The 12,712-nt window shown below is 45.5% G+C and overlaps 1 protein-coding gene across 2 annotated transcripts in view; it reads left to right on the top strand.

Moving 5' to 3' along the window:
• AGRN (agrin) overlaps positions 1-12,712 on the top strand; it is a 400,096-nt gene that overhangs the window by 257,165 nt on the left and 130,219 nt on the right. For both annotated transcript variants that reach the window (XM_033921542.1, XM_033921543.1), the window contains one exon: positions 11,530-11,751. In XM_033921542.1, the coding sequence (XP_033777433.1) occupies positions 11,530-11,751 (222 nt within the window). The remainder of the gene's footprint in view (positions 1-11,529; positions 11,752-12,712) is intronic.

Below are 12,712 nucleotides of genomic sequence, written 5' to 3'. Positions count from 1 at the left end.
GATGGGCTGTCTCCGTGTAGTGTTTTAAATAATATGCAGTAAAATTTAAATTGGATTCTTTCTTGGATTGGGAGCCAGTGTGAGTTGATGTAGGCTTCAGTGATGTGGTCGTGTTTTTTCAATGAATAGACGAGTCTTAAGGCTGTATTTTGGATTGTTTGGAGTTGTCTTATCGTATTTGCCGGACATGGGAGGAAGAGAATGTTACAGTAGTCCAGTATTCCTAGTATTAGGGATTGTACTATAAGTAGGAATTGTGTGCTTTCAAAGAATTTTCGGACTTGTCTCAGGTTTCTCATGATTGCGAATGATTTTTGAGTTGTTTTGTTTATTTGTGGCTGCATTGTGCAGCATCTGTCTATGGTCATGCCTAGTAGTTTTATGGTTGTTTGGATGGGATATTTGGTTGCGTTTATGTCAAGGATGGATGTGGTTTGGATCTTGTCGTTTTCTAGGAGGATGAATTTGGTTTTGTCTTGATGAGTTTAAGTTTGTGATTTCCCATCCAGGTTGTGACTGCTTCCATTGTTTGGTGAAGTTCCTCTGTCATGGTAGGTTTGGAATGATCGTATGGGATGAGGATGGTGATGTCATCCGCGTAGCTATAGGATGTTAGGCCTAGATTATTTAGATGGGTTCCTAGAGAGGCAGTGTATAGATTGAAGAGGGTGGGGGATAGTGGAGATCCTTGTGGTACGCCGCATGGGTTTGACCAGGATTCTGATTTTTCTTTGTTTGATTTTACTCTGTAGGTTCTGAGTTTTAGGAATCCTTTGAACCAGGAGTATACTTTGTCTGAGATGCCTATTGCATCTAGTATCTGTAGAAGGATGTTGTGGTCTACTAGGTCGAATGCTGCCGATAGGTCCAGTTGTATGAGTAGCATTTTTTTCCCTATACTAAGTTGTTGTCTGATGGTATCCATGAGGGAACCTAGTAATGTTTCTGTGCTGAAATTTGTTCTGAATCCTGATTGCGTGGGGTGTAGTAGGTTGTGATCCTCTATGTAATTGGTGAGGAGTTTGGCTACTAGGCCTTCTGTAATTTTGACATATAGCGGAATTGAGGCTATAGGTCTATAGTTGGAAGGGAGGTTTTTGTGGTGCCTTTGGGTCTTTTTGGATTGGGGTGATGACAATTTCGCTGAGGTTGTCAGGGAATGTGCCCTCTGTGAGCGTGAATTGGATCCATTGTAGAATTTATGGTGCGGAACTTTATACTAGAGGTGGTAAGGAGATATGAGGGGCAATGGTTGAGGTCACAGGAGGCATGGCTGTATTTTTTGTATAATTTGTTAAATTCTGGCCATTTTATGTTTGGGAATTGAGACCAAGTTCTGTCTGCTGCGATTGCCTCTTTTCCTGTGGGGTGGATTGTGATTGGATTTTGGTTGGATGGGTTGAGTATGAGTGTGGCTCTGGTGTTGGTGATTTATTCTTGAAATGTTCTGCTAAGATGGTGGATGATGGTGGAGGTGTGTTGGTGGTGGTAGTGTATGGTTTGGTGTCTGTTAATTCTTTTAGTATTTGGAAAATTTTTTTTGGAATCTTGTGTTTCTGTGCCTATGAGCTTGGTGTAGTAACTTTTCCTCTTGTCTTTTAGTAGAGTTTTGTATTGTTTGTTGATTTTTTTCCAGTGCGGTTTTTGTTTGTTCTTGATTCTTTTTTCTTCCATTTTCTTTCTAATCTTCTACACTGTCTTTTGAGTTGGAGTAATTCGTTATCAAACCATTGGTCTGATTTCCTTCTGATTCTGGTTTTGGTTTGTAGGGGTGCCAGATTATCAAGTATGTTGGTGGATACATTTTTCCAGTGGTCGATGAAATTTTTTGGGTCGCAGTCTTGGATGGTTTCGTCTACCTTTGACCAGAAGATGGTTGGGTCGATATGTTTGCGTGAGGTATATGTGGTTTTTTTTTTGTTTGAGGTATGTGTTTGGTTTTGGTCCAGTTGATGTTGAAGTTGAAGATGTAGTGGTCTGACCATAGGGATGGGGACCATGTTCCGTTAGGGGTTTGGATTTCTTGATTGGTTGGTTGGTGAGTCATGAATGCTGCAATGTCCAGTTGATGACCTTTTTCATGAGTGGTTTGTGGGTTTAGGATCTTGAAGGATAATGCATTGAGGAAGGATAAACAGTTGTTTGCTGGTGTGGAGGTTTGATCTTCTAGGTGTAGGTTTAGGTCTCCTAGTATGAGATTGTAGTCAGCTGTTAGTGAGTTTTGGTAGATGAAGTTTTCAAATTCGGGCTTCACTGTGGTCCAGTTTCCTGGTGTTATGTAGCAGAGTAGGCAGTTTAGAGAGTTTTTTAGTGTTGTGTTTGTGAGTTGGCACGCTAGGAAATCCAATTGTGGAGTGGATACTTTCTCGAGTATGTTTAGAGTTATGGTGTTCTTGAATATTATTGCTAGACCTCCTCCTCTTTTTTTCTCTCTGCAGGTAACTGTTATTTTGTATCCCGGCGGGCATACTTCTTTTATTCTAGGGTCTGTGTCTGAGGTTAGCCAGGTTTCAGTGAGGAATAAGCAGTCAAGTTTTTCTGTTGTTATCCAGTTTTTTATGTTTTTCTGTTTTGGGTCCTAGAGATCTGATGTTGACATAGGCACATGTGAGGGAGGTCGTGTTGGTCTGCGGGATGTAAGTTGTTTCCCGGGTATATGAGTGTTGTGGTAGTTGTTTGAGGTTTTGTTTTCGGGGGGTGTTGGTCTTCTTCTCCGGATAACAGTAATGGGTTGTTGATTGTTGGTGTGGTGGTTTGGGTAAGTTGGAGTGAGTGTTCTTCTGTTGGGGGTTTGGAAGTTGGTTGTGCTTGTGGTTGAGGTTGTGGTGGGGTAGGTTGTTAGCTGTTGTATTCCAGCTAGAGATGAGGAGGATTATCAGGATGGCTGCTATTTTGTGTGTATTTCGGGAGGGCTTCATGTTTGATGTCTGGTTTGGAGTGTTTGGGTTGTTAGGTAGAGGGAGTGGTTCTCTCTTAGAGTTCTGGCTGGAGTGGGAGGAGCGGGGGATCTTTCGCTCCTTACCTTATGGTGGAGGTAGGCAAGAGGTCTGGTGGAGTGGTCCTCCGAGGTGTAGGTGTTCACGTCTCTAAGTGTGTAGTCCTCCTGCTGGATCGGGGGGGGCGGAGCAGGGCTCCCACGCCGGCCCGGTCTGGATGGTAATGGCGGCGGCTGTGGCTTTTAAGTGTGTAGTCCTCCTGCTGGATTGGGGGGGCGGAGCAGGGCTCCCACGCCGGCCCGGTCTGGCTGGTAATGGCGGCGCTGTGGCTTTTAAGTGTGTAGTCCTCCTGCTGGATCGGGGGGGCGGAGCAGGGCTCCCACGCCGGCCCGGTCTGGCTGGTAATGGCGGCGCTGTGGCTTTTAAGTGTGTAGTCCTCCTGCTGGATCGGGGGGGCGGAGCAGGGCTCCCACGCCGGCCCGGTCTGGCTGGTAATGGCGGCGCTGTGGCTTTTAAGTGTGTAGTCCTCCTGCTGGATCGGGGGGGCGGAGCAGGGCTCCGACGCCGGCCCGGTCTGGCTGGTAATGGCGGCGCTGTGGCTTTTAAGTGTGTAGTCCTCCTGCTGGATCGGGGGGGCGGAGCAGGGCTCCCACGCCGGCCCGGTCTGGCTGGTAATGGCGGCGCTGTGGCTTTTAAGTGTGTAGTCCTCCTGCTGGATCGGGGGGGGCGGAGCAGGGCTCCCACGCCGGCCCGGTCTGGCTGGTAATGGCGGCGCTGTGGCTTTTAAGTGTGTAGTCCTCCTGCTGGATCGGGGGGGCGGAGCAGGGCTCCCACGTTCCTCTCTCAATGCAGGGGGTGCTGGAAAGAAGAAATCAGGCTCTTCGGTGGCAAAGTTTGTTCTGAAGTCGGCTCCTCTGTGTCGGGAGGGGGCGGAGCAGGGCTCCCACGCTCCTCTCTCGATGCAGGGGGTGCTGGAAAGAAGAAATCAGGCTCTTCGGTGGCAAAGTTTGTTCTGAAGTCGGCTCCTCTGTGTCGGGAGGGGGCGGAGCAGGGCTCCCACGCTCCTCTCTCGATGCAGGGGGTGCTGGAAAGAAGAAATCAGGCTCTTCGGTGGCAAAGTTTGTTCTGAAGTCGGCTCCTCTGTGTCGGGAGGGGGCGGAGCAGGGCTCCCACGCTCCTCTCTCGATGCAGGGGGTGCTGGAAAGAAGAAATCAGGCTCTTCGGTGGCAAAGTTTGTTCTGAAGTCGGCTCCTCTGTGTCGGGAGGGGGCGGAGCAGGGCTCCCACGCTCCTCTCTCGATGCAGGGGGTGCTGGAAAGAAGAAATCAGGCTCTTCGGTGGCAAAGTTTGTTCTGAAGTCGGCTCCTCTGTGTCGGGAGGGGGCGGAGCAGGGCTCCCACGCTCCTCTCTCGATGCAGGGGGTGCCGCCTTTCTATGTACAACCAAAGTGGTATGCCTATTTTATGCAGGTGCTTTTTCTGTCCCTACTGTGCTCACAATCTGTGTTCGTACCTGGGGTTATGGAGTGTTAAGTGACTTTCCCCAGGGTCACAAAGAGCTGCATTGGGAATTTAACCCAATTTCCCCGATTTTCAGGTCACTGCATTAACCATTAGGCTACTCCTCTACTCCGTGGTGGCGTCGATCTGATGCTGCGCCATCTGTGAGTGTGAATAAAGACTCTGGAGGCAGTTCTACAACTGGGGTGACGCAACTTAGGTGCCTAGATGTGGCACGGAGCACGAATTCTATAATGGCATCTGGGCGCCAAAATTCAGCTATAGAATACTAGCGTAAATTAGCCTCAATTCACCTATGTTAGGCGTGCATTGTTTTTTTTTTAGCTCTTTTCTCATCTAATTCTTTTGTATTTTTCCTTTTCGTAATGTTAACCGAGTCGAGCTCCAAATTGGCCGATGACCCGGTTTATAAAACTAAGTTTTAGTTTAGTAATTGGCAATTATGTGCGCAACTGCCGTTAGCTGGCATTCTAGAAATTGCATCCAACCAACACAAAAGAGGACTAAAACAGAAGTCAATCCTTGCTGGTTATAATACCGCTCTCAGAAATCTGTGCTGTCCTCACACTACAGTGTTCGGGATCATTCTCTTCCCTTATATATCAGGAAAAACAAGAATTTAAATCAATTCAAAACCAATTTAAAAACATTTCTTTTTAAATTATCTTTTGATCTCTAAACTCATCTTATTGCCAATTCCGAACAGAGCACCTTCAATCCCGTCCCACTGTTTTTTCCCTCCCCTTTCAGACCTCTCTTTCTCCCTTCTCAGGGAAAATATTTTTGTAACTTTAATTCCTTATGTTTATTCCATATGTGTCATAGTCTGTCAATATTGTTTTGTGTGTCAAATCCCTATTAGATAAAGAATTATTAATTTACTGTTATTTTACCCCTCTTGTGTTTAATATTATATAATTTAACGATGATTGTTATACTTTGTTAATCGCTTAGTTTGTAATAAGCGATACATCAAATAAAATTAAACTTGAAACTTGAACTTGAACTTGTAAGAGATATCTTTCATTGAGTCGGTATTTTTTATGCAAAAACCATAGCCACGCAAGCTCATATAAAGTGCTGAGTGCAATAAATAAATGACTTATTTTAAAAATACATATCAAAAAACTTTATGCACTTATCTTATAAAGAGCTGGCTTGTGGTTCTTGGTTGTTCATGATATGGCTAAACGCCCTACGGGACCCTGAAGAAGCCCTTTATTTGTGGTGAAACGGGTCCCGTTTCACCACAAATAAAGGGCTTCTTCAGGGGTCTTATAATATAATTAGAAATGTGCTACAGTATTAGTATTAACACAAAATGGCCATAAAAAATACCGACTCAATGAAAGATATCTCTTACCTGTGAGAATGGTCCCGAACACTGTAGTGTGAGGACAGCACAGATTTCTGAGAGCGGTATTATAACCAGCAAGGATTGACTTCTGTTTTAGTCCTCTTTTGTGTTGGTTGGATTTGATTTTCATTTGAGGACTTGTTTGCCTATTATAGTGATTGAGTACAATTCTAGAAATTGCACCAACAAAATCTATAATTTGCAGCTTCTTGGTCGTAGGACCTAGGTGAGGGCTGGACAGGGGCGTGCCCAGAAGAAACCGTGCACTGGTTATAGAATGTTATAATTTGCACAGTTGAGTGCGTGCATTTACGCCAGCCATTGAACTGGTTTTAAATGCTCGCACATGCATAGACACTTGCACCGCTATTCTAGAGTGACAATCATGCATGTAATTGTCAATATTAATTTAATCCTAGAGAGTAAACTTATAACAGGGCGTCCACCTAGGTGCCTGTTTGTCTTTATAAAACACTAGTGTATGAGCACAAATAGCACCGGAAATATAGGGGTCCTTTTACTAAGGTACGCGAATCGCTAAATGCGTGCGCTAAGACGCACTAGCACGCCTTAGTAAAAGAGCCCCATAGTCATGATCACTTACACCAAAGTGCCCGAGAGCAGGTATAAATACTTTACGCATGTGCACATGTAGATTAAGGGATTTTATAATCTACGTGTGTGTGCCACGTCTACCTAGGCTGTGTCCAAACTGTCCCTGTGCACATACGCCATCAAACTGCATGCCATCATAGAAACATATAGAAACATAGAAACATAGAAAAAGCGGCAGAAAAGGGCTATAGCCCACCAAGTCTGCCCATTCCAAGTATCCCCCCCCTGAATTTACTCCCTTAAAGATCCCACGTGAGTATCCCATTTTTTCTTAAAATCTGTTACGCTACTGGCCTTTATCACCTGGGGTGGGAGTCTGTTCCAATGATCCACCACTCTTTCGGTGAAGAAGTACTTCCTGGGATCGCCATGAAACTTCCCTCCCCTGATTTTCAGCGGATGCCCTCTGGTGGTTGAGGGTCCCATGAGCCAGAAGATATCATCTTCTGACTCGATGCGTCCCGTGATGTACTTATACGTTTCAATCATATCTCCCCGTCGTGGTGCATACTTTAGTAACCGTCGGTATTTTATGAGAGGTCATTTAGGTGTGTGATGTGGTCATAAATGCACAGGAATGACTTTATAAAATTGTCTTCTATAAGTGGCACCTAAAAACACTCCCAAATGCTTGTTTGATGATATGCTAATGTTCAAATTACAGTTAAACCTTGGATAGCGGAGTAACTTGGTCTACAAGTGTTTTGCAAGACGAGCAAAACATATTCTTAAATTGTAACTCGATAAACGAGCGCTGTCTTGCAGTATGAGCGCTTATACATGCGTCACGCCAAATGCGCACAATATATGCACGTCGCATCACTGATCCCGTTTGAACGTAATGCATGCACCTGCAGGTCAAGCGCTCGCAACATTCACACATCTCACGCTGAGCGCAGCTGAACGTAATAAAAGCACCACGCCCAATTCACCCGCAGCGTAGTGACCGTTCGAAACGAGCGAGATCTTGCAATACAAGTACGTACAGTACTGTATTTTCTGTTAAAGTTTTTGGGATGTGGAACGAATCGTCGAGTTTCCATTATTTCCTGTGGGGAAATTTGCTTTGATATACGAGCGCTTTGGATTACGAGCATGCTTCTGGAACGAATTATGCTTGCAAACCAAGGTACCACTATATTTGCTTTTTGGAGTGTTCTTAGGCATCACATATTTAAAAAGAAAAAAACCTCTACCATTTATTGGACTCTTATGCTTGTGCATGTGAAAATTTGGGGTGAAGTGTTACATTTTGCATTAAAAGAATAAGCAAATGTTTAAAAACTAATATATCAGTAACCAAACTTCTATTTTGCATAAACATTTTTTTTTTTTTTTTTACGTTCAAAGTGTTTTATTAATTTTTGGAAAACACAATACAAAGGAATAAAACAAACAGAAAAAATAATTGCAAAGTACATGGTCCAAGCACATAAAACATAATCGTTAAAGTTATGCTTCTAGTATGCAGTAAACTAACATGTATTATTCCTACAAATTTTGCATAACTGCATACATTTTTTTTAATAAAGGAGTCCTCATACTAAAATGGACGTAACCCATTCTAATGTGGGATTTCCCCATACACTGAGCCCATGTCTAACGTGTCAGTAAAATAAACCCCCTCTTTTTACTAAGGTGCGCTAACGCGTCCATAGACTAACATGTTAGCGATTAGCGCACCTTAGTAAAAGAGAGCCCAAGTTGTTTTCATTTTTATTATTTGCTAGTTATGCGATAATGTTGTCATTAGGACATGACAACTGCAAATGTGTTTACTGTCGAAAGGAGCCACAGGTTCTCCCACATGAAGACTGCATTATTCAGGTAGCACAAGTGGCGTAGCGAGGGTGAAAGGCGCCTGGGGTGGTGGTGCCCCTCCCCCGCCCTCATCCCGCCCCTCTCACCCCGCCTGCCCAAGCCAACAACGTGCTCTTCGCAACCCCGTCGGCTCTCCCTCTGACGTCACTGCCTACGCGCGACATCCGGAAGTGACGGTCTGCGGGAGAGCTGACGGGGTCGTGAAGAGCACGTTGTTGACCGCCGCGAACAACTTCAACTAGACCTATGGGGAAAAGGAAGAGGGGGGCGCGCGTATGGAGGGGAGAAATGGGAAGAGGTGGGGGGGGGTGAAGAGGAGAAGGGATGCCGTCGCCCCCACCAGCATAGTGCCCAGGGTGGACTGTTCCCCCCCCCCCATTTCTATGCCACTGGGTAGCACACTCCTTCCAAAAAATATTTTTGAAAAACAATGTGTGCATAGCGTATAGGAAATGGCAAATTACAGCAAAATACACATTTTGCGGTAAAGCTGTGTTAGGACTTAATGCCCTTTAGTAAAAATGGTCTCATATACCCCGTTTTATTAAACTGCAATAGCAGTTTTTAGCGCGGGGAGCCGCGCTGAATGCCCCGCTCTACTCCCGATGCTCATAGAGTTCCTATGAGTTTCGGGAACAGCGCAAGGCATTCAGCGCCGCTCCCAGCGCTAAAAACTGCTAGTTCAGTTTAATAAGAGGAGGCCATAGTTTGCATGTATTTGTTAGACTGAGCTATCAAAACTGAACTCACTGTCTGTATTCCCAGGCCACCAGTTTGTCACCCCCTCCTGACCTTCCGTTTCTGTCATTCCCTTTTATCCAAGCTGACCAGGACTCTACTTCCGATTGGTTTCCATTGTCCCTAGCCTCTCTGGCAGACACAGTGGAGCAGGGCATCTTACTGTCTGTGCATGTTCTTGGGGTACAGTTATGGTAAACAGGATTTCAGAAGTGCTGAATTCATGCATGAAGCCACACAGATGCAGATTTAATGCATTCCTTTCCTGGTTCCTCCTTCCCCAGCTGCCCCTCTGTGGTTCCCTGTGTGTCTTCTCCCTGTCTGCTGTACTGTGCGCACATGTGTCCTATGTGTGTCTTTTCCTCTCCGTTTTCTTTTTATTTGCCTGAGGGGGGTTTTGGAAGTTGTGTGGCTGAGGGTTAAGAACTCATGACACAGTTAGCTGCTGCCTCTATTAAAATAATTGTACCAAGTTGGAACCAGTGGGGAAGGTTCCATCTTTCACTACAGCTTTGGTGGGGTAAAGAAAACAAGTCTGTAAAAAGTTCTGGGTCGATAACCTGATGGAAATCACTAGTGCCCCTCACTCACTATTGCATAGTGCCTAATTTTCCCTTTGAGAGCTTTGGGCCAGTTTTTAGAGATGGAGAATACATGTGTTGACTTCTAATGTAAGCAAACCAGTACAGATCATCTTGCCATCCCCCCCTCTCCCTACAATAATACAAAAGCATATCTTTAATATGAAATAAGAGAAACTGGACCCTCTCCCTCCAGTCCCTGTTGAGCTATAGTAGCTGTTTTTTGTGTGACTGAGGACAGGTGTAGTCAGGTAAAGGTGTATATCCATCTCTCCCAGAGGCAGGAGGTCATCGTTCTGCTCTCCTGCCCCCCTGGACAGGACCGCCCTGGTGCTTCTGTGAGGACAGACAAGCTATAAAGCGCATCCACATCTCTTTCTGCTACTCAACCACAGGCTGTGGCCCATCTAGAGAAGCTTAAAGTAAAGTGGATGTGGTAAGAGCGGATAGCGTAGCTGGTTTTAAGAAAGGTTTGGACAAGTTCCTGGAGGAAAAGTCCATAGTCTTTTATTGAGAAAGACATGGGGGAAGCCACTGCTTGCCCTGGATCGGTAGCATGGAATGTTGCTACTCTTTGGGGTTCCAGAATGTTGCTACTCTTTGGGGTACCGGAATCTTTTGTTATTCTTTGAGATTCCGGAACCTTGCTATTCTTTAGATTTTGGCCAGGTACTAGTGACCTGGATTGGCCACCGTGAGAATGGGCTCCTGGGCTTGATAGGGACCATTGGTCTGACCCAGTAAGGCTATTCTTATGTTCTTAAGTGCCGCCAGTCTCACTGATTGCGCTTACGCATTTGTTGGCGCCATTTGAAGGCATTATCAGATTCTGAACTGCTGCGGGGCAGTCCCGGCATCTTTAAATGCTAGTGTCTCAGCCTAATGAGTATTAATTTGATGCTGGAGTTAACAAATTGGTCACGCATTATACATGTTCAGCTAGTAAAGCAAACAGGATCAAAGCAGGTCTCCTCTTAGTCTCCCTCTCAACTTCAAAGAGCATTTCTGCGTGAAGAATTAGAACACGCAATAGTTTTAGGCTACCTTGTTTCTCCGTCCCAGAGTGGCAGATTAAGTTTATCATTCAATGGGGGGAGGGGGAGGGAGCTATTCACTCGACTAGGCCGGGACATGTTCTTGAGATCAGCCAGTAGTAAAACATCAATCCAAGCAGCCCCTGCAGTGTGGGAGGGGGCCCCATTTAGCTGTATCTTTCGATGCTATCCCTCCTGCACAGGGCCATTACTTTGCCTGGAGGAGCTCGATTTGAACTTCTGCCACTGCTGCCGACCCACAGCCTCCTGGCGGAAGGATTCTCAGGCTGCAGTGCAAGTACATGGCCTGTGATCACTGTATGTGGCTGATTTCAGAGCGATTAGGGACGACCAGGCAGGTTCTTGTCCTGGGGTGAGTCCTTGCAGTAGGCTCTGTAGCTGCCATAACGACCACATTTCTGGGAAATTTTTTTTATTATTTTACAGAAGAGAGATGGGTTAACTCTGATGAATGAGTAAGAAGCGCTTGAGTAAGAAGAAAATCTCCTTCTTTTCTAAAATAAATTGTTACTTTTTTTTTTTGAGATTTGTTTCAATGAAGTCTGAGAATGTCCAAACTAAAGTGAACTGCATCCTTTCATCCCTAGGGTGGAAGGGGGTAGAAAATAGTCATCTAGGAAGTCGTCCCCCCATCCCCCCGTGTGTATGTGTTGCAGGTAGCTCGGGGAGGGATTGTGCGCTCTGCAGGAAACCTCAGGACTTTGTGCCAGCTGATTTTTTCATAGTTTTTCCTCTAGGGGGCAATGTATGGCTGGTATTGGCTTGATTTATTGTGCCCTTGGCTTGCCTGCTGGCGCTATCATTGCTGTAAGAAAGTTGGCATGTTTTCTTTTGCCTAAGGGCTCCTCACACCAGGGGGGCCAGTAGAAAGATATTGCTTTTATAACCTCTCATCTTTCACCAACAGACTTGAGCAACCCCAGCCCTTGTCTGAGCCTGGTGTGCACTTTTGGTGCCACATGTGTTGTAAAGAACCAAGAGGCGGTTTGTGAGTGCCAGCAGCAGTGCCAGAGCATCTATGACCCCATCTGTGGCAGTGACAACCGCACTTATGGCAGTTCCTGCGAGCTGGATGCCATGGCATGTCTTCTGAAAAAAGAGATCACGCTGAAACACAAGGGACCCTGTGGTAAGTCAGCTCTGAAAGGGGCGAGGGAAGGGAATGGCGAGGATGCGGGGAAAAAAAAGGTAGAGTCAAGAATGTGGAAGAGTAAAGGATGTGAATCCAAAGAACCCACCCAAAAAGAAGTTCCATACAAAAAGCGGAAAGGCAGTCACAAAAAGAATAACTGATGACCTTGATAAAATCTTTTATCCAAGTCTTATATTCAATCAATCTTGGTGTACATGGTGCAGTCCAGAAAAAAAACCAAACAGAATACACAGTAGCTACTTTGGCTACATCGCTTGATTGGAAATGTTTTATTCGGCAAGAACACCCCAGAACTCGAACAACTTGGAATCTGAACTTTTTTTTTTTTAAATTAAATTTTGCCCCAGAATCCGAACGCTGCTTTGAAATCTGAACATATGGAAAGCTAGACTCGGGAGAGTCTCTGGACATAGTGTACTTGGATTTCAGCAAGGCTTTTGACAGCGTCCCACACCGCAGGCTTCTAAACAAGATGAAATCGATGGGGTTGGGCGAAACAATAACTGCATGGGTCAAGGATTGGCTTAGTGATAGACGTCAGAGGGTGGTGGTCCACGGCACCCTCTCTGAAACATCGGAGGTGACCAGCGGGGTGCCGCAGGGCTCGGTCCTGGGCCCACTCCTTTTTAACATATTCATAAGGGACTTGACACGAGGGCTGCAGGGTAAGGTAACATTATTCGCCGATGACGCCAAACTTTGCAACATAGTAAGTGAAGGATGTTTGCAGGATAATATGACACAGGACCTTCTTGCGTTGGAAAACTGGTCCTCAACATGGCAGCTGGGTTTCAATGCTAAGAAATGTAAGATCATGCACCTCGGTGGCGGAAATCCATGCAGAACATACACCTTAAATGGAGAAACATTGGCTAGGACCTCAGCAGAACGAGATTTGGGAGTAATCATCAGTGCAGACATGAAGGCTGCCAAACAG

Source organism: Geotrypetes seraphini, chromosome 15 (assembly GCF_902459505.1).
Source record: "Geotrypetes seraphini chromosome 15, aGeoSer1.1, whole genome shotgun sequence".
NCBI lineage: Eukaryota > Metazoa > Chordata > Amphibia > Gymnophiona > Dermophiidae > Geotrypetes > Geotrypetes seraphini.
Note: the sequence above shows the minus strand (reverse complement) of the source record. Positions and strands in the feature narration are given on the sequence as shown.